Genomic DNA, 24,706 nt, shown 5'->3' on the forward strand with positions numbered 1-24,706 from the left:
TAACGGAACAAGGGAGAGAAGTAGAAGCCAAGTATAGCAATTCCAGATATAGATTCTTAAATTTTGCAGAGCATACAACACTAATACTATTATATTGTAATACAAAAATAAATCAGATCGACTTAGAAATAATCTGGATCAATTCTATAAGAACTATTCATGACTGAACAGACACTGATTTCCAGGAAAAATATTATTGCAATAAGGCAAACATCAGTCATTTACTAGGGTCAAAAAGCTAACCTCTACTCCCAAAGGAGAGGGAAAGGTTGACTATCACTTGGTGTCACCTGCAGAAGCACGGCTGGTGGTATTCCATGCTTGATGTGGACCATGGCTAAAATAGTCGGCCTTTGTACCTAAGGACACTTTGTACCATGTCAACCTTGGAGGTAAGAATCAAATAGATGACACTTTGATATGAACTCAACAACATGTTATTTAATGATAATGGACCTTTGCTCCAAATGTAAACCTGCAATATCCATCAATAACTGATATTTCTGACTTATATTTTGAGGAATGTAAGCCTAAAACCTACTGCTAAAGGTGAATAACTAGATAGGCTCCTGCTATATTTAAATTTTCCTCTCATGAATAGAAAACCATGAGAAAATTGTTCAATGAATATTGTGGGTAATGAATAATAAATAAGGTACCCATTTGAACAAGAGCAAAACCAAACCAATTGTCTTGATATGCATATTAAATGGGAAACATTACAGAAATCATACATATAGACCAAATGGAGAAAAAACAAAAAATATTTTTAAAAAATTATAAATCTTTCTAAAATGAGCAAATCACATATTGGATACTTACCACAGTAGAGTAGCTTTTCATCTGATTTATCCTTACAGTGAGGAATGCCATCACAGCTGAGCTGGTAATCAATACACTCTCCATTTCCACATTCAAACTCTGAATAAATGTTACAGGAGGAATTTTTAGCTGAAAAGAAAAAGTTAATGTTTTTATGCAATAACACACATTGTTGATATCATAACAATTGTTTCCCTTAATCTTTATTATAAAAATCAACTAAAATTTATCTAAATAGAAAATTAAATAATGGGCAATATTTTACAGCATTTCTTTACAAACAAAAATTAAGAGAAACTTTTTTTGGTTGTTTTTATTTCCCTCCCTTTGTAAATTTTTTTGGAAGTTGACTCACTTCATTTTTCTTTTATGCCTATTTGTATATTGGGTTAATTATTTGGTGACTGTATATGTATATGTATGGGGAGAAAGAGGGACTTAAATTTGGATGACTGTGTTTATGCATCTTGGTCAGCATTTTATCTTAAAAATAAATTTTAAGGAAGCCAGTTAAATGATCCTTGTACATACTGAGAGCATTTTTGTGTTTTCTTATTAAATTCTATTATATATTCTTCAGGACTCTGAAATTTACTGGTACATGCAGTTATCATTTTTGAATGTTTGACTTGATTGATTTCACTTAAGTGTCACCTCCAATTGGTCTTCTTCTCCAACTACCTTCAGAAGAAATCTCTATAGCAGTTCCTATCATTCAGAAGTACTCATATTACTAAAATTGTTCCCATCAGCCTTTTGTTCTATCTATGAGGGTACCGGGGAGCAGATCCTCTCTTCTTGTTATACACAGCCAACAATTGCTCCTTGAAATGCACAGGAATATGTAGGATGAACTGGTGGAGGACAACGAAAACCTCTGAAGCACATGTACCAGATGCTTATGGGGTTCTAACTGACACTGCCATAATGTCTCACTTTTAATTATCAGGATTTTCATAAGAAATGAAAAGTCTGAGTTTTTATATTATTCGCCCAATTTGTGAGCATAGGCCAACAGCCACAAAGTACAAAAATTTTTCTACAGCTAGGTTTCATCCTTGGAATGGCAGTATGTGATTCCTGTTTTAGAAAGTTCTCTCCTGGAGAAATGGCACTATTTTAAATCTTAAAAATGAATTTACTAGCCAACTTTTGGAATCCATTTTTTTGGTTGTATTATGTGCTATTTGCTTGCTTTTACTCACTCCATTGCTTATTGAATAATTATATAACGAAATCCAGTCATTAATTATGTTGGAGGTAATTAGAATTTATCTCTACTAATGCAGAAAACATAGCTTAATTTTACAATTTACCATTTCTTTTTTAAATTTTATTTCAGGAATAGTTAATTAAATGGCCGCTAATACTATTTGAAATTTCCAGTGATTTTTTTTTATTATTATTATTCTTAGAATTTAACTCCTTTTAACAGAATGTCTGTCTGTCTGTTTATTTATCTATCTGATCTATCTATTACCTCATATTGAACTCTTTCGATGATAGCAACACTCTCCAAAGATAGTTCTTTTTGTTTCTTCTTGGTGCAGCCTAAACTTCACTGGTCAGTAGCTAAAGTAAAATGCATTTTATAGAAAGTACAAAGAAATAAAAATCTGAAAATATCATTAACTTTAAAGGAACATGCTGACATTACTACTCATATTCACCTTGGACCACGAACCAAACAAAATTTGGCCATTTACTGAGAGTCTATTGACATTACCAGATTAGATTATTTTAAATGCATCATATTAAATATCTTATTTTCAATGAAAATTAATTGTTATGGAAAATGTCAAATTTTACTTTTATAACAATTATGCTATTGAAGGGAACAAATAAAAATTATTCACAATAAATGTTTTTTATTATGCAAAAACAAACACTGAGCACAATTCTTGTTTAAGTTTGTTCATTTGATGAAACAGTATGAAGTATTTTCTGCTTCTTTTTAAAAACAAAAATGTGATTCAACTGTCCTCTGATTCTTTTACAAGGTAATTACTTTATCTAAGTATATTTGCTATTTCTATTTCTGTCATGGGTGTTGATAAGGTTAGCAATGTGGTCTAAAATGGAACTGCCTAATCTTTTTGTCAAGCCTTATGACAACAAATGATTTTCCCTCCTTTGCCCTCAGGTAGGGGTTAATAAATGACTTTTCTCCCCTTTAACACTGACATTAATATTTACAAACTACTCTGGGTAAACTAACTCAGATGTGGACATAGATATTCCAGAAATATCCTCATTTCTCAGAGATAAATTTGACAAAAAAATAAGCCAGTAATTATTTTCCAGTCTCTCTGCTGGAGCAGAGAGAATTTCAATACAAATGCACAATGGATACAGCATGCTTTTATAAAGGTTTGTTAGCTCTGAGGAATCCAATATCGCTCTACAGTTTCATGTAAATACAACTGTGCTTATTTAAAATGATAGTTTTCTGTCTGATTTATTCCCTCTCATCAACAGAGAGAAGCAGGTGGCTTAGTAGAGACAGATGTATCTAATCTATTTTGCAGCAAGGACAGGCATCCACTGTATACAAATAAGCCTTGCTGTTTTGACCAAAGGCATTGCTTTACTACTGGCCTGTAGTGACCTGTGAAAGAAACATGAGTGATTCTAATGCATGGCTAACACTCCAAGATTACAGATGGCATCAGATCCACACCATTACAGCTGAAAACACAAAGGCAAACTGAAAGAGTTTAAGCAGTTGCCTGAGCAATTCAGGGAAGTGATAGGTGACAAAGAAATATAGGAATTTGTGGCACAAATGATTAAAATCGGCTATCTTCATTTAAAGTTTACTGACCAACTTCATTACTCCTTCATTTGCTTTGGCATATAAATAAAAGTCTTTTACTTCTTTTGTTAAGAGGTGCCCTTTTTGGTTGTGATATCAATTAAAAAGTGACACGATATATCTAAGTTCTTGTATTAGATGTGATCATTTCCAAGGTAAACAACATGATTTTTATCATAGTGCTTGTATTAAAGTAAAGAGCAGGTAAAAGAGAAGATACTCCTGGTAAAGACCAACAGAAGATTGAAAATGAAGATGAAAAATATGTATAGCTTCTAATACTTATTTTTATAATGTAGACATATCTGGCTCTGTTGAATTTCTAAGATGAGGAAACAAATGAAAGGAAAAAAAATGCCCAAAATGGACACATCTTAAGAGTGAGTTCACCAGTTTCCAATAAGATGATTCTCATCTTTCTTATAGACACATACACACATACGAATCTTTATGTTAAAGAGAAATTAACCTTTTATATGTTGTTGACTAATTTTTCATGACAATACTGGAACACTTGAGCCCTTATTTATTTTGCAAACAGTTTTTGAAGCTTAACTGTTAATAAATATATACTGTAATGGTACTAATTAAGGATTTTAATGTCTTTGGGAGGTATAAACATTATGCAAGGCTGAAATGTTACATCCTTAATTAACAGTTTGGAAGTGATTACAAATACGGTGCATGAGCCGTTCTCTCTCATTTACATACCATAACGAACTGTGAGTGCTGACTACAAAGCTAATAATACTGCCTGTATACTGGTTTTTTTAGCTTTAACTAATTTTACTATGACTGAATTTTTAGTCATAACCATAAGCTTTCAGATAATCATTGTGTACAGGTATTTCTCTAGCTAGGTCACCATCTTCCTGCCTACGATCACAGTGATACACCATTTGTCACTATTTTTGATTAATATTATCTATTACATGGTGCTATAATTAAGAAGAGTGGTGAATTGGGTTCTTTCTAGAATAGACAGATAAGCCAATGGGGCCTCTAATATTGGAATAGAATAAAACTTCATAAATATCCTAAAACAATGTCAATGTCCATGTGTGCTGCTTTGAGCAGAATGTCATATTGCATTTTCAATCTCTTTACTTACTCACACATCTGTTGTCATCTAGCAGTATTCGATCTCCCCTGCAGGAACAATTTACTCTTCCATTAGGAGTTAAAAGGCACAGGTCATGGCAACCTCCATTCAATAATGCACACGGAGAAAGTTCACCTGCAATGAAAAAGCTTTATTGGTAACATTTTGTATTGAATTCCTAATTCTATGTTAGATATATATTAACAGTAAATTGTCAGACCATCTCAATCTCTCAAAAATATGTCATAAACAAAGAAGATTCAGAACGTTTGAAAATCTAAACATCTTAAAAAATAAGAATATTAGAAAAAAAAGTAACATGGACTGCTACCTCTTCTAACACATTTATAAAGGATGACATAGCATCAAATGCACTAGTACCATTTGAAACCACACCGCTACTGCAAACTGAATATCTACAAAAAATTTTGTAGATATTCCAGTGATTAAAAAAAAAATTAAGCCTAGATGCAAAGTTTGTTTATTAAGAAGTATTATTTTCATGGAAATAAGTTGATTTTAATACTCAAACATGAAGAATGAGAGAGAATGAAATGGAATTGTAGAAACAGATAATTAAAAATGAATTGTTCCCCTGGTGATGAATTAAGAACCACAGAAGTTGCTTTAAACCTTTCAGATAATTTCAGTATATTGAAATGTCAAATCCTGGACACTATCCCCAGGAACATTAAGAAAACAAAGTCCAAGTAAGTATTACTAAAACACAGAGACATTTTTGAGAGATTATATAATTAAGAAATGCATTTGCTTACTATTATAACTTACAGCTATTGGTGTCATTGGCAACAGCTACAATTCCCATTGGTTGATGTGGAATATCAGAACGAAGAACTTTTGTATCTCCTCCTGTGTACTTGTTGGAACGCAAGATAGCTCTTCTTCCCCAGTCTGACCAGAAGATATAATTGTCATAAACAGCCAAACTGAGGAAAGTCCCTGGTCCAGATTTGACAATCACCTGAAATGAATTAAAAGATCATATTTTTAAGATAAAAATAAAGGTATTACTATATCCACATCTATTTTTGCTTTAAAAAAATAAGAAATTAAGATCAGTTGCATTTAATTAATAGAAATTATCAGATAAAAATGCATTTTACTAAATGTACCATTATAATATTTTAAAGTTTTTTAATTATACTTATTTTTGCAGTGTTTACTTAATATTTTAATGTTTTTACTTAATAATCATTCAGGTTGCATAAACAACTGTATGTTTTCAGTATTACAGACCAAAATCAACAAGCCAAATATGAGTTTATTGCCATTAACATTTATTTATCTTTATTAAAAATTATCAGGTATCTGTTAAATACTTATCAAGCTCTCAGAACTATATATGGAATATAAAAAATTATAAAACCTAGTTCTTCCTTCAGGAAGCTTACAGCATAAATGATTAAACCAGATATACATGCATTGGCAATAAATATTTAAAAGTAAAGACCAAACTTCCACTCAGACCAAAATGAAGTAAAAAGGACTATATTTATCTTCCCAATAAAACAACTAAAAAACTGAATAAAATATAAAAACAAGGTTTTTCAACATATTGGACATCAAGTAATGAAAAATCACTGTATCAGGAAATAAATCAAGTGAATCTCAAGATGGTCTGAGATTCCAGTAGTAGCATAGCACAGAGGAACCCCACAGAGATAAATAACTTCATGAATAGGATAAAGCTGAGAGTTAAGAAGAGGATAGTGTGGTTATATCTCACAGGGCAGCATCATCAAAGAAGAGAATGCAACAGAAATAGAACTCTAGATATCTGCATAATGTTGTCCTGGGGTATTCAGCTAAGTACTAAGCATATGCACATGCATTCAGGAAACTTTGGACTGGTGAAAGACCCATGCAAAAGATTAGAGAGAAGAGTTCTTCAACTCAAATGGATCTAAGAATTGTGCCTGTTAGCATCAACCAGACTCAAAAACTTTCTAATTCATAGAAATCTGAATAGAGTACTTTGGAGAGTCTTGCTTCAGCAATGGGATATAATTAATTGTAGACTTAACTCTGCTTTACTCCTAATAAAAGCAAGTTCTGAAAGGATCAAGCTGTTCTTACATAGCTTATCTGTTTTCTAGAAGAAAACTCATGAATTTTAAGGAAAATATGAAAAATGTTACTACTGAGCTAATATGAAAGAAAATATTTTAAAAAATTATCAAATTAATGACTTCAGTTTTCACCTGAAGAAATCGAGGGGGAAAAAAAGTAAGTTAAACCTGAAAGAAAAAAAAAAAAAAGATTAGGAGAGAAATCAGGAAACTAGAAAACAAATCAAAACAAAACAAAACCAAAAGATAAAAAATAACAACAAAAAGGATCTCTACAACCTTGTGAGCGTCAACTGAGAGTACCGTTGACTTTCAAAACTAGAAGTTTTGGGGCTCGTCTCATAGGGTTTCCTGTCTCCTCAATTTGGACATACTTACTATCTTCATTGAGAAGGTGTTTTATGCATAAGAAAGTATTTGCAGAAAATATGGCTAAGTGAAAGATGTCCTTGAATTTTTCCCCCTTGAAACAACAATAAGCTGAACATCTAAAACTCAACAAAAAACACCCAAACTGCACGCCAGCATGTCTGAGCATGGGATCTGTGCATAAGAGCTAGCACAGGTAAGAACCCCAGTGTCGGGAGGTGGATTGGGAGAAAGAAAGAAGCTACCTATTGCAGCAGCCAGAGCTCCCTATAGGAGGAGGGGGAAGGGAGAAGGTGTGGCGACTTCCCTGTACAGCCCTGCCTGGGAGTTCTGTGAGCTCCACGCGGCCAGCGGAAGTGCCCAGTCATCAGGGCAGAAGGTAGAGAAACGGGGACAGCAGAAAAGCAGGGATGGTAGAGAAATAACAGTTGATTTTTACCAGCCACAGAAATTCCACTTCTGGATATTTATCCAGAGAAATTGAGAATACTAATTCAGCAAAATATATGCACCCTCATGTTTATTGAAGTGTTATTTACAGTGGTACAGGTATAGAAGAAACCTAGGTGTCCATCGATAGATATGAATGAAGATATGATATATACATACAATGAAATATTATTCAGCAATAAAAAAGAATGGAATCTTGCCATTTGCAATGACCTGGATGGATGTAGAGGGTATTATGCTAAGTAAAATAAGTCAGGCAGAGAAAGACAAATACCAAATGGTTTCACTTATATGTGAAATCTAAAAACAAAACAAACAAAAACTGACTCATAGAAACAAAGCCCAAAGGGATGATTACCAGCAGGGAGGAGGTGGAGACAGATAAAAAGGGGAAGGGATCTATAGTCAATTATATTGTGGTAAGTTTTTACACAGTGACAGATGGTTACTAGAATTAGTAGGATGATCACATTTTAAGTTATAAAAATGTCAAATTATTATATAGTATACCTGAAACTAATACAACCAATATAAGATTGTATACAAAGTATACTTAAAAAGAACTGCTCTTTATAGACAAAATTAACTGAAAATAGACCACAGTCAAGTATAAAATATAAAACTGTAAAAATTCTAAACAAAAATGTAGGAGAAAAATCTTTACAACCTTTGTTTAGGCAATTTCTTAGGTATGACTCCAAAAGTATGACCCTTGGAAAAGATTGATAAATTGAACTTAAATTGAAATATAAAAAGATTTTATTCTTCAAATGACACTGGTAAGACAATGAAAAGATAAACCACAAAGTATGAAAAAATATTTGCCATGCTATTTTGATTACTATAGCCTTGTAGTGTAGTTTAATATCATAGATGGACATAGAGGGTATTATGCTAAGTAAAATAAGTCATATAGAGAAAAACAAATACCATATGATTTTATTTACATGTGGAACATATAAAGCAAAATAAATGAACAAAAAAGGCAGAAATAAACTCATAGATTCAGAAAATAAATTGATGGTTGACAGATGGAAGTGGAGTTGAGGAGATGAAAAAGATGAAAAGAATTAAAAAGTTCAGTTTTTCAGTTATAACTATAGTCATGGGGATGTACAGTACAGTATAAGGAATATAGTCAATAACATTGTAATCATTATGTATGGCGTCAGATTGGTACGAGACTTTTTGAGGTCATTAATTTAGAGGTATATAAATGTCTAATCACTATGTCATACACCTGAAACTAATATAATATTGTGTAATATTGTATCAACTGTGATAAGAAAATAATTAAATAAGTAAGTAAATAAATAAAAACACTAACACAGATTTTTAATTGATTTAATTAAATTCTGTTCCTAAAGAGGAAAAAAAAAAAAGAATTGCCATATGATTCAGCAATTCCATGTCTGGAAATATATCTATAGAAAAACAAAAACAGTGATTCAAAAAGATATCTGCACTCCCATGTTCATAAGTATTATTCACAATAGCCAAGATATAGAAACAACCTGGGTCCATTAATGGATGAATGGGTAACAATGTCATGGTATACATAGGTAATAAAATATTATTCAACCATAAAAAAAGATGACATCCTACCATCTGTGACAAAACGGGTGGACCTTGAAGGCATTATGATAACTGAACTTAATCAGACAAAGACAAATACTGTATAATCTCACTTATATGTTAAATCTAAACAAACAAACAGACAAAAAACTCTAACTCAGAAAAAGAGATCAAGATGTGGTTATCAAAGGTACAGGGTGCAGGGAGGAGGGATTGGAAGGTGATCAAAACGTACAAAATTCTAGTTATGAGACAGATAAATAAGTGTGAGGGCTGTAATGTACAACATGATGACTATAGCTAACACTGCTGTATGATATATAGTATAGTTAAGAGAGTTAATCCTAAGAGTTCTCATCACAAGGAGAAAAATTATTTCCTTTTGTTTGTTTCCTTTCCTTTTTATTGTTTATGTATGAGAAGATAGAAGTTAGTTGAATCTACTGTGATAATCATTTCACAATATATGTAAATCAAACCATCATGCCATATGCCTAAATCTTATACAGTGTTGTATGATAATTATTTCTCAATAAAACTCAAAGGAAAAAGAAAAACAAAACAAAAATAAATAAGTACTTCATTTTTATTTTGTGTATATAAGTAATTTCTGTTCTCCAGAGCAATATTTCTCAAACTCTAATGTGTGTGCAATGATATTTTGTTAAAATTCGGATTCTGATTCACTAGGTCAGGAGTAGAACCTGAGATTCTTCACTTCTAAAAAGCTTTCAGGTGTTGCTAATGCGGCTGACTTAGAAAGGCACTTTAAAGAGCAAGAATTATAAAATAGAAAAAAGTATACAAAGAAAAAATAATAATTTTACTACAGAAATATAATTACTCATCACTTTCAATTAAGAATATACGTTTCTTTTTCTTTACAAATTGTTGTCATAGTGTCTGCTTTTGTATTAACATAAAAGTAAGTCGAAAAGACTTTTGATGCTAGCCAAGGTAGAGTAAACTCACTACAGTCCCTCTCTCCTATTGATTAGTACTTCTGATTACAATGCTGTGGGGATAAGAAACGGTAAAAGGAAGTTGGATAACAGCGGGTAGAAGGGTGGGAGGAGACAAAATAAAATACTACTTTTACTGTCACTAATTTTTTTTCTCTTTAATTGTATCCATTGTCACCCAATAATTGAAATGGGTTACAATACTCTAAGTGTGCATTTGTTGCTTCCTCTCAAAAGATGTAATTTCAACAACCCTTGTATTTCCCAGTAGTTTTTCAAATTCACAGAGATTATTGGGAGCTGTTGACTGCCCTGGGTTATCTCTCCAAACCAGGCCTAAGAAGGGGCCAAGTACCATCCATAGCTTAAGCATGCTTTTGAGTTATAAGGTTTTAGTAGTCCAGTAGTTTACTTCTCTACTACTGCTGACATAGAGAAAGGCGAATGAAGCAACATTAAACTCAGTCTATAATGAAGCATATTGCTTTTTTAGGGTACAGTATTTTCCACTAAGAATCGAATGGACCTACTAGACATCTCATTTCAATGATGCGTTCCATGCAAAACAAAGAAGCGAAATCCATTAAATCATACTTTCTCATCTTACTGTTAAATATTTTTATCATAAGTTCACAAATACTGTACCTTTCAAGCCTAATCAGCATTTTTATTTACAATGAAGAACCTTTGTCATCATAAATTTCATTCTATTGTGTTATATAATAATACACCATTTTTGGCATAATTTTAAGGTGCTTTCACCTTGAACCTATAAGTAGCTTCATGTCCCAAAATAATAGTTCATGTTCATTTAGAAAATTCATTTCTTGACACAGTCACTTCATTTCACATGTCATCATAGATAGACAATTAAATTAGTGTTGCCACATAGACTTGAAATTACGTTTGAGACTTTAGACACTAATCATATGTCTTGTCCATCTTGGAACTCCACTGATGCCTTACTGGTGAAAGTACTGGAACTAATCAAAGAGTACAAAAATATTCAGTTTTATAAACCAGACAACATATTTTCAACACCCAGATGCTAAATGTAAACCAAACTATTCAAAAGCCAAGCAAACAGGATGCTTCCCAAACACCACAGCTGACTGTCTCACTGACAAGATCATAAATGATCATTGTGAGATTGACAACTTGGCCCCTGCCACAGCCAGGCATAATAAAATGTTACAGATTGGAAAGACACATCGCAGTTGTTTTAGACTTGGAGAAAATGGCCATGTGGTCTATCAGCAACTTAAAACTGAGAAATATTTAATTTTAAAAAGAAAGCTATATTTAACTTGTTTGAATGAGTTTACAGAATAAGTAAAAAAAAATGTCTAAATGTCATTAGTGTCCAACCAAATTTGAAAAGAACAACATTCACAGCAATCATCTAAAAGATTGCCTAATGTGTGAGAGGCATTACCAGCCTTTGTTAAAGAGGCAAAACCTTAAAAGAGAGAGATGAGAGAATGAATTATTTTGATTTTACATTCTCTCATTCCGATCTCTCTGTTGATCAAACTCAACCAAGAGTCAGAGGTCAACAGAGACAGTTGACCACACAGGTAAGAGCGTAGAGAACAAGTGGAAGATAGTGGATAAAAGATCTGGAGGATATACTTGAGAGAAGTAGTAGAAAGGACCCTATTCTGAGACTCATTATTTTTCCTTGGATAAGCTTTTTGGCTTTTTGAGACTCGCTCTCCTAATCTGTAAAATGGGATAGTAAAAGTCAATGACTCAGCTTGCTCCTTTTCAAAAGAAAGAATATTTCTTGGTAAAATGGTAAAATATTTCCATAAGTCACGCAGAGAACTAATGAGGAGAAAAATAAACTGTGATATTGCTGAAGTGTTATAGCCACTCATGAACAAACTTTGAACAAGTTTATAATGTTTTGTCTTTGTTCATATATGATTCTAGTTATTAAAGTTATAACACCAAAATATTTGATTTAGGTATACTTAGCTTAAGATTCATAAGCTGATCTATATAAATAAAGAATAAACTTTTTAAAAAATTAAATATATTTTTCAGTAAGTTCTTTCTGCTTTGAATTTCTTCCAAAAACAGACACTTCAATTGGGTCTAGAATTGGGAAGTCACCCAATTCTAGAGTGACTTCCTTTGGGAATCTTTTCCCAGCTTCCCACAGAAAATATCTTCTTGTCTCATATATCCAGACAGTTTTTACATGTGTTCATTGTAATACTCACCAGAAGATATCATAATGGCTTATATTTTATCCCTATCCCTGGCAAGACAGAAATATTTGAAACCAAGAATTATACTTTTTTCATTTTTGCTGCTTGGACTAGGACATATTTAAAAATCAATGATTATTTATTGATCAACAGTAAATAAATGAATGATTTAAACTGCGGTTAGGTTTATCTCTTTCTCTTCTTTTTTTAAGGTACATTTTTTATAAACTCAGAACTCAGCTTTGTGCTTTATTTGTTTATATATAACAAATAAATATTGATGTTACCAACATTTGTGTTTTACTGAAAGACCGTAGACGTAATCTCAGGATCACATCCATGCCTTTGGTAAATAGTTCAATGTTGTTACTATCTAGATCATTGCCTAAACACTACTATCCTGGCTTTCTAATATTTTAATATCAAGAGTGAAGAGCTAGTCAAAGGAGTATATACTAAATTAAAACCGCATATGTCAAAGCCATTCTGAAATACCAATCTTAATTTTTTTAAATTGAGAATTACTGGATATCAGAAAAAAATGAACTATTATTTTAGGTGCCACATTGTAAGAAGTTAAGAAAATTGGCCTGTACAGAAGGATGATTATTTGTATGAATTATATGTGTTTTTCAGTGTGAATAAAACTGTTAAGAGAAAGGCCAGACACAAATTAATTTAACGCTACACTTAAAAAGAAAGTATAGTCTAGGACAATTAGCACGGAGTCTGGAATCAGAATATTTGGGATCATATCTAGCACCTCTTATTGTACAACCTGGGGCTTGTTATTACACTTCTCCATGCTTCTTTTCCACATCTTTAAAATAACAAAAGCAAAATTAATATTTATTATGAAATTTTGGAAAATGTTAAATGGTATTCATAAAACACTTAGATTGGTTACATAGTAAGTTTTTCATAAATGTTAGCTGTAATTATTTTTGCATGAATGTGGACTTAAATAGGTTTGTAAAGGTAGATTTAGAAACTTAAAACTCTGAGTTTTATTCCTATTTTAAAAGTGTGACCAACTATAAAGAATGAGCTTAAAAATAAACTTTTAAAATAGATTTTCATTTGCAAATTTAATACCTTTTCAACTTCTGAGTTTATTACCTCATTGAACCTATGCTCGATGTCTTTTTTGGTAAAACACGATGTTACATTTTATTTTTGTCCACATGTCAACTGAATGGTTCTACTAAGGGCTACAATGGTTATTATATGCCTGTTTATTAACTTTGAGGTAAAATTTAAAAAGCAGTGATTTTAATTAAGTCAGTCATGACATAGATGCTAGCTGTGCTGAAAATCATGTCACTTTTGGTATTAGAACTGCAACTGATAGAGTAACATTGAGCAATTGCAAGATTTACAATTCTGGAAATTAAAAATGTTTTTTGTGTGTGTGAGGAGAGAGATGTTGATACTGTTCTGAACATTCTCATGATTGCTACCCAAAACAAACAAATAAAACAAAAACAAACCTCATTTAATCTGTTAAATGTCACTTTGAGAAAATGACAAAATCTTTGTGATTGAAAGTTATAACCAAAATATTCACTTAAGTATTTTTATTTATTTATATTATAATATGAGAAATTATAATATAATATATAAAATTATTATATTGTTGACATTATATTTATTAAATTTTATACATATGGCCATAGGCTAATCCAGGGTCACTTTAATAAATATGGAAATATTTATAAGATTTATATTTATTGATAGCAAAATGAGTTATTAAAATGTATTTGAATTTTTATAAATATATGGTATTATAACCCTAAACTTCTGCATTAACCAAATTAAAAGACATAAATTTTAAAAAATGAAAACAGTAAAAACTACTATGGAATCTGGCTGCGTGACTGTATTTTATATATATATATTTCTTATATACATTTTTCTTACTATGCATATAGTTTTCAATCAACTTCATTAGAGTATAATTTACATTCTAAAGAAATTCAGTTTACTTTTAACAATTGCAAAAATTAAATACACACTATTTTTCACCCCCAAATCCCAATCTTACATCTTTTTCCTCAGAAGGAAACACTGTCATCAATTTCTTGAGTAAGAAACTTTTTTAAAGGTTGTTTATTTTTAGAATTGCAAAATGTCCTGTGAAGTCATTAACCCTAATTGCCTATAATTCTTAAAATTAAGAAACATGCTTCAGAATTTTGTCTCAGTTTAAAATTTATCTTATTTAATGAAGGCTACTAGATGAAGTAGAAATTCAAAACAAACAACAAAAAATACAATAATATAAAGGTAAAATTAAAGTAAGTAAATTAGCATCCCACTTACATCCAGATGTGAATGTATCTTTACATCTAATCTTCTTCAAGGTCTTTCAAAGTGCTTGAAATGGTCTATAGTGCCCTACATGACCTGAACCTATTACCTGCCTGGAATTTCACCTACTATTCTCCTCCGTGTTCACTTTTTCTCTCTGTTCTATCCACAATGGCCTCCGGATTATATCTCAAATATACCAAGGGCACATAAAGTCTTCAAACAGTCTGTATTCTAGGCCTGAGAGACTCTTCCTCAAGATATCATAATGGTCAACTAGTTCACCCCTGCAAGAACTAGCTCAAAAGTCCACTTTTCAGAGACATATCTTGAGTTCCCTACTATAACCTAGATGTCACAGGCAATTACCTTATGCTACTCTGTACTTGTTAGATTTACTGCTTATCATCTGTCTTTCTCTGCTAGAACTTTAGCTCCCTGAGAGTAGTGATCTTTATCTGTTTTGTTCACTGTATTTGTTGGGTGCCTAATATGTGCAAAATACTGTTCTATGCTAGAACAGTAGCTTGCTCATATTAGGCACCCAACAAATACTCGATGAATGAAAGAATGAAGTAGTTAGTCATCAAGAAAATGCGAATAAAAACAACAATGGCATATTATCTCATACATATTCAAATGATAATAAACACAAGAGAAATAAAAACATTTGTTGTCAAGAATGTGGAGAAATAAAACCTTCATGCACTAGTGGTAAGAATTTGAAATGGTGCAGCTACTTTGGAAGGCAGGTCTAAGAATTTCTCGAATAGTTTAAATGTAGTTTTTATATGATCCAGCAAGTCCACTCCTCATTATAGAGAAATGAAAATATATGACCACCCTAAGTTTGGTACATAAATGTTCATTTTAGTACTATTCATAAGGGACAAAAAACAATTCAAATATCAATCAACTGATGATTGATGAGTGGATAAATAAACTGTGGTATGTCTATACAATGGAATATTCTTCACCACCACCACCAACAATAACAAAAATGAAATACTGATGCATGCTATAGCATTAATAAACCTTGAAAAATTATGCAAGAAAAAGAAGCTAATGAAAAAGGACCACATATTGTATGATTCTATTTATAAGAAATATCCACAATAGACAAATCTATAGACACAGCAAGTAGACTCATGGTTGCCTAGAAATGAGGGAATGGGGATTTGGGGACTGATGGCAAAGGAGAACAATGTATCTTTTTTGTGTGATGAAAATATTCTAAAATTGTGATGATAGTTGAACAATTCCAAAATAACAAAAAAACATTTTATTGTATACTTTACTTGAGTGAATTGTATAGTATATAAACTAAATTTCAATAAGCCTGTGTACAAAAAAAAAGAAAAAAAAAGATAGTGGTGGAGATATGATTTGATTCCAGGCTGCAAATTCAATGACTTAACCACTATACCATGCTATCTCTATTAAAAAACATGAGCAAAACAAAATTTTTGTTCTAAAAGAACAAAAAATATAGGCTACAATATTTGAAGAAATTTATTTTATAGTTTTTGATAAAAGTGCACAAAACACTTCTGTATTAGTCTCTCAAAACTATCTTGCAAAACTATATATATGTGTATATGTATATACATATATATAATTTCTGATATATTTATAGATCTAACTACAAAATCCAGGTAATACAAGGACAAGATGTTAAACAATGCCATAATATACAGTATGTAAATCCAGATTTTTAAACTATAAGATATCAGAATGACCTGTTTTCATTTTTAGAACAGAAAAATTGCAAAGCTTCCCAAATAACAGAAGGGGACTCTATATTAAAGATATTTAAAAGACATATCAGTTTTTTTATAATATATGGACTTTATTTCGATTTCAATTAAAAAAAGATAGAGATGGAAGCTTATATATGTAGAATATTCTAAAAAATCAAAAATCAAATTTATTAGAACTAATAAGTGAGCTGAGTAAGGCAAGAGAATGAAAAAAACAATTGTATTTCTATATACTAGCAATGAGAAGTTAGAAATTAAAATTAACTAAAATTCAAACTGTAACAGTAAAAATATATATTATTTATCCTGGAATAAGAAAAATGTAAGATAAACCTGGAATAGCTTGTGAAACCAGAGAGTAAAAACTTGTTTAAAAATGATGGGGCATGTCAAATGGACACAAGAGTCCACTTGAAGGGTCTTTCAATGGCCATATATGAAACAATCTGAGTAACGAATAATAATAGTAATAGATTATAATGCATAGAAAAAATAAAATACATTTCTATGATTTTATACTGAAATAACTAAATGAATAAATAAATATTAAATAAATAAATGGAAAGAGAGCAAAAGGAAGTTTTTCCTTACAGATTTCTAATTAATAAATGCAGAAGGAATTGATTGAAATGGAAAATTATCACTCAACACGTAACACAATAAAAAATTGTTTCAAGGAAGAATCATGAACAAATGTTAAATTCAGACTCTTTCCATTAGAATATTTATTATTGAAAGAAAAATAACTTTACAGTGGAATGACATGTCACTTTAACCAAGTGATCAACATTAACCTCACCATTACTATAGTATCAATACCTTGTACCTCTTGATATAATAAATACATTAAGAAGGGCACAATATCACTGTTGTAGTTTCTCAAAAATTTTCACTGGAATTTAATCATGAGGAAACGTTAAATAAACTCAAATTAAGGGACATTCTAAAAAACGACAGGCCAAAATTATTCAAAAGCATTAGGATAAAGAAAGACAAAGAAAAACTGGGCCATGTCTCAGATTTAATGCAAATAAAGAAATATGATAATAATTATATTCAGGATTAAAATTTAGCCCTCCAAATATGGACTTTATGGGTAATATTGAAGACATTCGAAAAATATCTATAAATAAATTATTTTATATCAATCATAATTTTATTATGGGTATAAGTGTCTTATTGGCAAAAGGTATAAGGAAACTCTGAATATTATTTTGTAACTTTTTAATAAGCCTAAAATTATTCCAAAATTAAAAAGTTAAAATAATTACATAATAATAAATATGACATATTAAATGCATTTAACAAAATATGTAGAAGACATGTACCTTGAAAACTTACTAACATTAATGAGAGAATAAAAGAAAACCTAAATAATTCAAGATATATCATATTTATCAATCAGAAGTTTCATTAATATTAAGATATTAATCTCCCATAATTTATCTATAAATATTGTGAAACCCTAATTAAAATTCCAGCAGGAGTTCTTGTTGAAAATTTCAAACTAATTCTAAAATTTATAAGGAAATAAAAGAAACCCATATAGTTTACTCATAATACTTTCATAATTTTTGTAAAAAGTGCAAAGGTAGTTCATAAAAAAAAGGTGGTCTTTTCAACAAATGAAGTTGGAACAATTGGATATATACCTGTGTAAGTGTGTGTGTACAGAAAGAAAGAAGAGAAGAAAGGAAAGAAGGAAGAAAGGAAGACCAGATGGTTTCAATGGTGAATTCTCTCATACAGTCAAGAAAAAATAATACCTACACAAACTTTTTCAGAAAATAGAGGATGAGGAAACGACTTCTAATTCATTTTATGAAACAGAATAGCCATAAAACCTAAATCTAACAGATATTACAGGAAAAGAAAATTACAGATTGATATTTCTTATGCTATCAATGAAAATATTTTGAACGAAAAATTAGTAATTCAGATGTAACTTTATATACCAATAATAATGCATTACGATCAAGTACAGTTATTCTCAGGAACACAAGGTTGCTTTTATATTCAAAAAAATTAATATATAATTCATTATATAAAAAATAAAGCAGAAAAACCTTGTCATTTCAATAGATGCAGAAAAAATATTTGACAAAAATCAACACCCATTCATATAAAATAATCAGCAAATTAGAAATAGAAGGAAATTTTCTCAAACTGATAAAAAATATCAATGTACATCTTACAAGCTAACATAATACTTAATGATGAAAGTCTGAGTTGTTTCCCCTAAAATTATAAAACTTCTGAAAGAAAACAGAAAAAAAAAAATTTAACTTTGAGATAGGAAAATTTTTTAAATAAAAACAAAAAACATAAACCATAAAATAAATAACTGATAAACTCAAATTCATCAAAATTAAAACTTTTTCCCTTCAAATATATTAAAAAAGCAAAAAGACAAGCCACAGACTAGAAGGAAACATGCACATCATATTTATCAGGCAAAATATTTGAATCCAAAATAAATAAAAAATCCTTAGGATGCCATTATAATGGGACAAAAAAACCTAAATTTAAAAATTAACAAAAGATGTTAACAGACATTTTACAATGAAGATAGGCAAGCGGCCAGTACCATGTGAAAAGCAGCTCAACATTATTAGCATCGAAAAGTGCAAATTAAAACCACGTGAGAAATTAATATACACTCCAATCAATGTTGGCGAGAATGTAGAGTAACTAGAAATTTCACATACTGCTAGTGAGATAGTAAAAGAACATAGTTACTTTGGAAAAATCTTTAACAGTTTCTTAAAAATTAAACATACACCTATCATATATTCCTGTTGATAAAAGCCCATGAGAATAAATTGTGGAGTGATAGCAATGTACTCTATTCTCTTTGTGGCAGTAATTATATGACACTATACGTTCTTTCGAAAGTTACCAAATTGTATACTTAAACTTAACGATTTTATCTAACAAATTACAACTCAATTAGATTCAACTGATTGTTTAAAAAAACAATTACAAATACTTTTACTGGATAATTTGATAAATTAAGAAAGTATCATGCTTAAAGATATAATAATTGTATTTTAATTACAAAAACAGAAAAAACAAAAAATAATTTCTTATAATTTAGTTACATGCTAAAATACTTACAAATACAATGTTTTAATGTCTAAGATATGCTTCAAAATCATCCATGGACTAGAAGTATGTGAGAGATATAAGAAGCAAAACTTATTATATATTGAGTTATTGAAGCTGAATGATTTGTACATGGCATGCCTTACACCAGCCTCTCTACTTTTTTTACCTTTTGAGAATTTTATCAAAAAGGTAAAATAAAATATATAAAAATATTAAATATAAAATAAAAAACAAATTAGTTTTGTTCTTATTATAACTATTTCATGATAGAAAATGGTATCTATATTTAACATCAGGAAATAAGGTTCAAAGTATTTAAGTGATTTCCTAAAGAATAAACAACAATTAAATTACAGAACGAAGTTAATACAAAGTTTCACATGCTAATCTATGACTCCCTAAATGCTTTAACACACACACACACACACACACACACACACACACACACACACAGCTGCTAAGAAAACAAGTGGACAGTAATAAAGACTCCAAAGACAATTATCAGGTGAATAAGTAAAGTGGGCTTACAGACTGTTAATAGTAAATGATTACATTTAAAAACTCAATATTTTCTATTTTAATCAGCTATTATTTAAGACTTCAAGCTATATAAATATATATTTTTCTACCTATCATGATTGTTTTAAACATTTTTCAATGACATATTATTTTAGAAGTCAAAATTAATCTAAAAAGCAACAGCTGAAATTTATATAACTCAGCCTTGACAATTATATAGCTCAACTTTGGGAAGAGGTTAGTGTCTTCTTAATGTTGCAATCACTTTTCTCTCTACCTGTGTCACTTACTTGGTTTAAACCTACAGAACAGGATGCTACTCAGAACATTTAATCTTTTTTTCTTATCACAAAAGACTTCATGAGAAAATTGATTCATCATGCCAGCATTTTATAAGATTTTTAATCATTTTAATGTTAAAAGTACTGCTTTCTTTGTTGAGTATATCTGGAATTATGTTTAAAACAAAACATTCAGAGTAGTTTTGAAGCTATTTTGACCTCTCATTTTATCTTAATCCAAGGCAAATGTCTTTTAAATGATAACGTACATGCTTTGTCCATCATTTATCAAAAGACATGGAAAAATAAATGGATTGGATTGGACAGCCAAAAGCCTATGGTTCATTGTCTTTTGATAAAGTAATAACATTCCGATGCTTCTTCATTACTAGTAAGAGAATAAAGCTTTGGGAGGAAAGGGTTGTATAGGATAACCAATAGAGAGCTGTTTGGGTGTTGTATCAATAATTTGTCAAAGATTCGGTAATATAGAGTTAATTCATTCGGTAATATAGAGTTAATTCATTCTGAAGGAGTATTTTACTCAAAGAATAAGGAATTTTAAAGCATGATCAAACTTGGGTAATAGGAGCTTTGAGAAGATGAACACAGTATCACATTACGATATAAACTATTCTTTATTTCTATGCATTAAATTTTCTATTTTATCAATTTATAATTTGCCCAAACCATTCAGAGTTTTTCTCCAAACTTTTTTTGTAATCTGGGAACAAATTAATAATCTTTAACAGCATCCTAGACTGTTAAGAGAGGTTTTCTATTAGATTTTCATACCATTTTAATTAAATAAACCATATAAATTTTATTTCAAGATGATACAAGAGGAATTTTCAGCACACACTTATCAAGTGTAGTTTCGACACTACTGTATAGAAAATTCAATAGGCAAACACTAAAAACAAACACTCATGTAGTCAGGATAATGCTTTCTATTCCACAGTAGGAGAAAAACAGTCAGTGAAAATGTTTGATATTCGCTACTAAGAGATCTTGCTGACCCCCAAAGTTCCCAAATTCAACAGTATAAAAACTGATATATCTTTTTATTCCAGTCATCAATGGCTCTTCTTCAAACAGTAAAATTTTTGCAGATGAAAACATAAATATATACAAAATCACAGGTGTGTTTTTCTATGTAGACACTTTAATTAAAAATAAAAAGGAAGCATACCACAAATAGACTCTGAGAGCCTTTGTCACCCACAATCAGAGGAAGTACTTCACATGGAAGCAGGATTGCAGCACAAAAGACATCGAAGTTTGAGCTTTTCAGCCTAACTTACAACCGATCATAGTAAATGTTTCAGAAACATTGCTATCCTGAAAGACCTAGTTGTATATTTTAAAAAGTACATATTTCCAAAAAAATGATGTAATTTACCCGCCGTATTAAAACGGGTAAAACTAGGATTTTGCGGTTTCATTTTTCAAAGGAAAAACTGAAGCACCAAGGGAAAAATAGATTTTCTTTTTACCCTAGGTTATAAGTGACATAAAAATCAGCTGGAAAAATGTGGCAAACGTACCTCCATTTTTTATTGTGTGTGTGTGTGTGTGTGTGCGTGTGTTTAATTGTGATAGTTTATATGCAAACTTAAAGGATACAAATAATATAGTTCTTATAAGGAAATTATTTTATATATATCTTTTTTTCTGAATAAAAACTTTTGAGGACTATACTATGCCATACAACATAATTTAAGCTGTATAATAATAAAATACTTGAAAATGAGGATTTAAGAACCTCCTATTTTATATCTATAGCAAAGCAGTAATAATTCCTTTTACCCTTTGAAAATATATATTTTTTTACATCAGAAATCTCAAAAAAATGAAATGATGTCAATTTATCAGATACCTCGCTATATGGGAAAAGTTTACTTAACAATTTTTGTTGTTGTTTTTTAATTATGCCACAGTGTATTTACTTTTAAAGGAATTAAATTTTCACACAAATTCTGCACATTTTTTTTTAAAAAGTAGCAAATAAAATTTAAGTTAAGAAAGAATGATCAGTTTTAATGTCTTCACTAAGACAATTATTTCTGTGTTTATGACTAACAAATTATGGAGTATTTTGCATGAGATCAGAGGATTAAAGATTTTTCAGTCCCTTTAAACACTTTCAAACAAGTACGAACAAGCACTAATCATCTAAAATTTGTAAATTGTAGGAAAATATTCTTGATTCAGATTTGTTTAAATATCTATATAAAAATTATGGAAACTAATGAGTACTCGTTCTGTTCCAATTCAGAAAGTTTTAGATTTGATGAAGATCGTTCTGTGGAAGAAAGGTCAGAGAATGAGAGTGAGATCTCTCAATCCTGGCAAAGTTGTCTTTAAGAAAACAAAAGACAAGAGAATTTACATGAAACCACTGAATCAACCACTTTCATGTCAGTGTGTTGTTGGAAGGCCATCTTAAGGATCAGTTTCCGCTATTAAAATGATTATCCAATTGACAAATTCTCACTCCTGTGATTTTTCAATCAGGCATTTCTACTCAGAGGCATTTGGATTAACAAATTCTCACATTTAGGCTACTTACCCCAAGGACAGATTAGAGTAAAAATAATTAAGTTGCACCTTTTAAATAACTTTAATATTAATGCCTCTGATAGCCTATAAATGAGATCTTTCATAATAGAAAAGAAGAAAAATGTGGGGATGAAGGGAATGACTTCCATTTTTATAGTTATTTTAAAATTCAATGCTTTACTCTCTCTAGATGTTAATATACATTTATCTACATTTCAAATTCAGACACTTTGCATCTCCTTACCTGCAATTGATTCAATTAAGTATTTAAAGAATATGTGCATTAGTCTCCTCTTATCTGCAGATGGATAGATTCCAAGACCCTCACTAGATGCCTGAAAGTACCGATAGTACCAAACCCTATTGGTACAAATAGAGTTTGGTACTATTCTGTTTTATCTTACACATTATACTTATGATAAAGTGTTATTTATGCATTGGATACAGTGAGAGATTAACAACTAATGATAAAATAGCATAATTATAACAATAAAATAAAGGTTACTTGAACACAAAAGACTGTGCTACTTGTGTTCAGTGGACCTTTAAAACCAAGAAGGCTACTATGTGACTAACAGATGGAGTATATACAGCATGGACATGCTGCACAAAGGGAAGTTTCATAAATCGGGCAGAAAAAAAACAGGACCAGCATGAGATTTTATCGTGCTACTAAGAATGGTAAGCAATTTAAAACATATGAATTGTTTATGGAATTGTTCATTTCTGGAATTTTCCATTTAATATTTTCAGAGCATGGTTTTCCATGGGGAACTGAAACCACAGACAGCAAAATCGCAGATAAGGGGGGACTAGAGTAATAGTCTAATATTCTACAAGGTGACATGCTCTGCTCTAATTTAATATTACCATGTCATAATGTTGGTGTCATTTGCCCCACCTTTTAACCTATTTAATAAAATTTACATTAAAGATAAATGTTTGGATACACACTTTTGAAGAGGGAACCTTATTATGTATCCTCAAAGTACTTTGCACTTTGGTTAGTTATTTAACTCTTATTTAGCTATTTCCATGATCCAGCAGCAATATTTGACCACTCTACTCAATATGGCATAAATGGCATGAACACCTGTACAAAGTTATATTTGCTTGGGGAAAAAATATATATATATATAATTTAGTAATGAGATGGTGTCAATGAATTATGAATAATTTCCATGTAAATGAAGGCAGTATAATCAGCTCCCTCATACCAGGCAGGTATTATGTTTTTCCACAAGGATTCATTTTAGTTAATTTAGGTTGAATCATTAAGCATTACAATTTGGCAGCTGCCAGAAAGATGACAAAAAATAAGCAGTTACAATTGTTCAAGGACATGCTCTGAACTATTCAGTATATAAATCACCTCCTGACATTCATGTTAGATAATAAAATGTTTTTTCTTTACCTAGGTTTGGATAACTAAATGGTGGCTTTAATGTCACCCAAATGTTAACATCAATTGTAAGTCATTGAAAAAGTTCATTAAGTGAGCAATATTTCTCAATTAATAAATTTGAGGCATTAGATATATAATAAAAAAGGAAAAGTCAACATTCATGGAACCAATCAGGTAGTAGATTGTACATAAATAAAATAGAAATTTTTCTAAATATTTCTGACAAATTATCGTATTGTTACATTTTGTAACTTAACCTTCAGCTTTTCACCTAGCCCTAGGATGGACAAGTCATACATTTGTCCCTGGAATGTTTTCAAAACATAGAAGTTTACTAATTCTGTGATGAAGTAAAAGAAG

General features: G+C 30.5%; 1 protein-coding gene across 1 annotated transcript in view; it reads right to left on the reverse strand.

The window, feature by feature from the left end:
* Window positions 1-24,706, reverse strand: part of LRP1B (LDL receptor related protein 1B) — a 1,647,539-nt gene that overhangs the window by 251,462 nt on the left and 1,371,371 nt on the right. Inside the window, exons 44-46 of the mRNA XM_039855262.1 lie at window positions 5,529-5,721; window positions 4,749-4,874; window positions 823-951 (exon numbers count right to left, since the gene is read on the reverse strand). Coding sequence (XP_039711196.1) covers window positions 823-951; window positions 4,749-4,874; window positions 5,529-5,721 — 448 coding nt within the window. The remainder of the gene's footprint in view (window positions 1-822; window positions 952-4,748; window positions 4,875-5,528; window positions 5,722-24,706) is intronic.

This window comes from Pteropus medius, unplaced genomic scaffold (assembly GCF_902729225.1).
Source record: "Pteropus medius unplaced genomic scaffold, Ma_sr-lr_union100, whole genome shotgun sequence".
Classification (NCBI taxonomy): Eukaryota; Metazoa; Chordata; class Mammalia; order Chiroptera; family Pteropodidae; genus Pteropus; species Pteropus medius.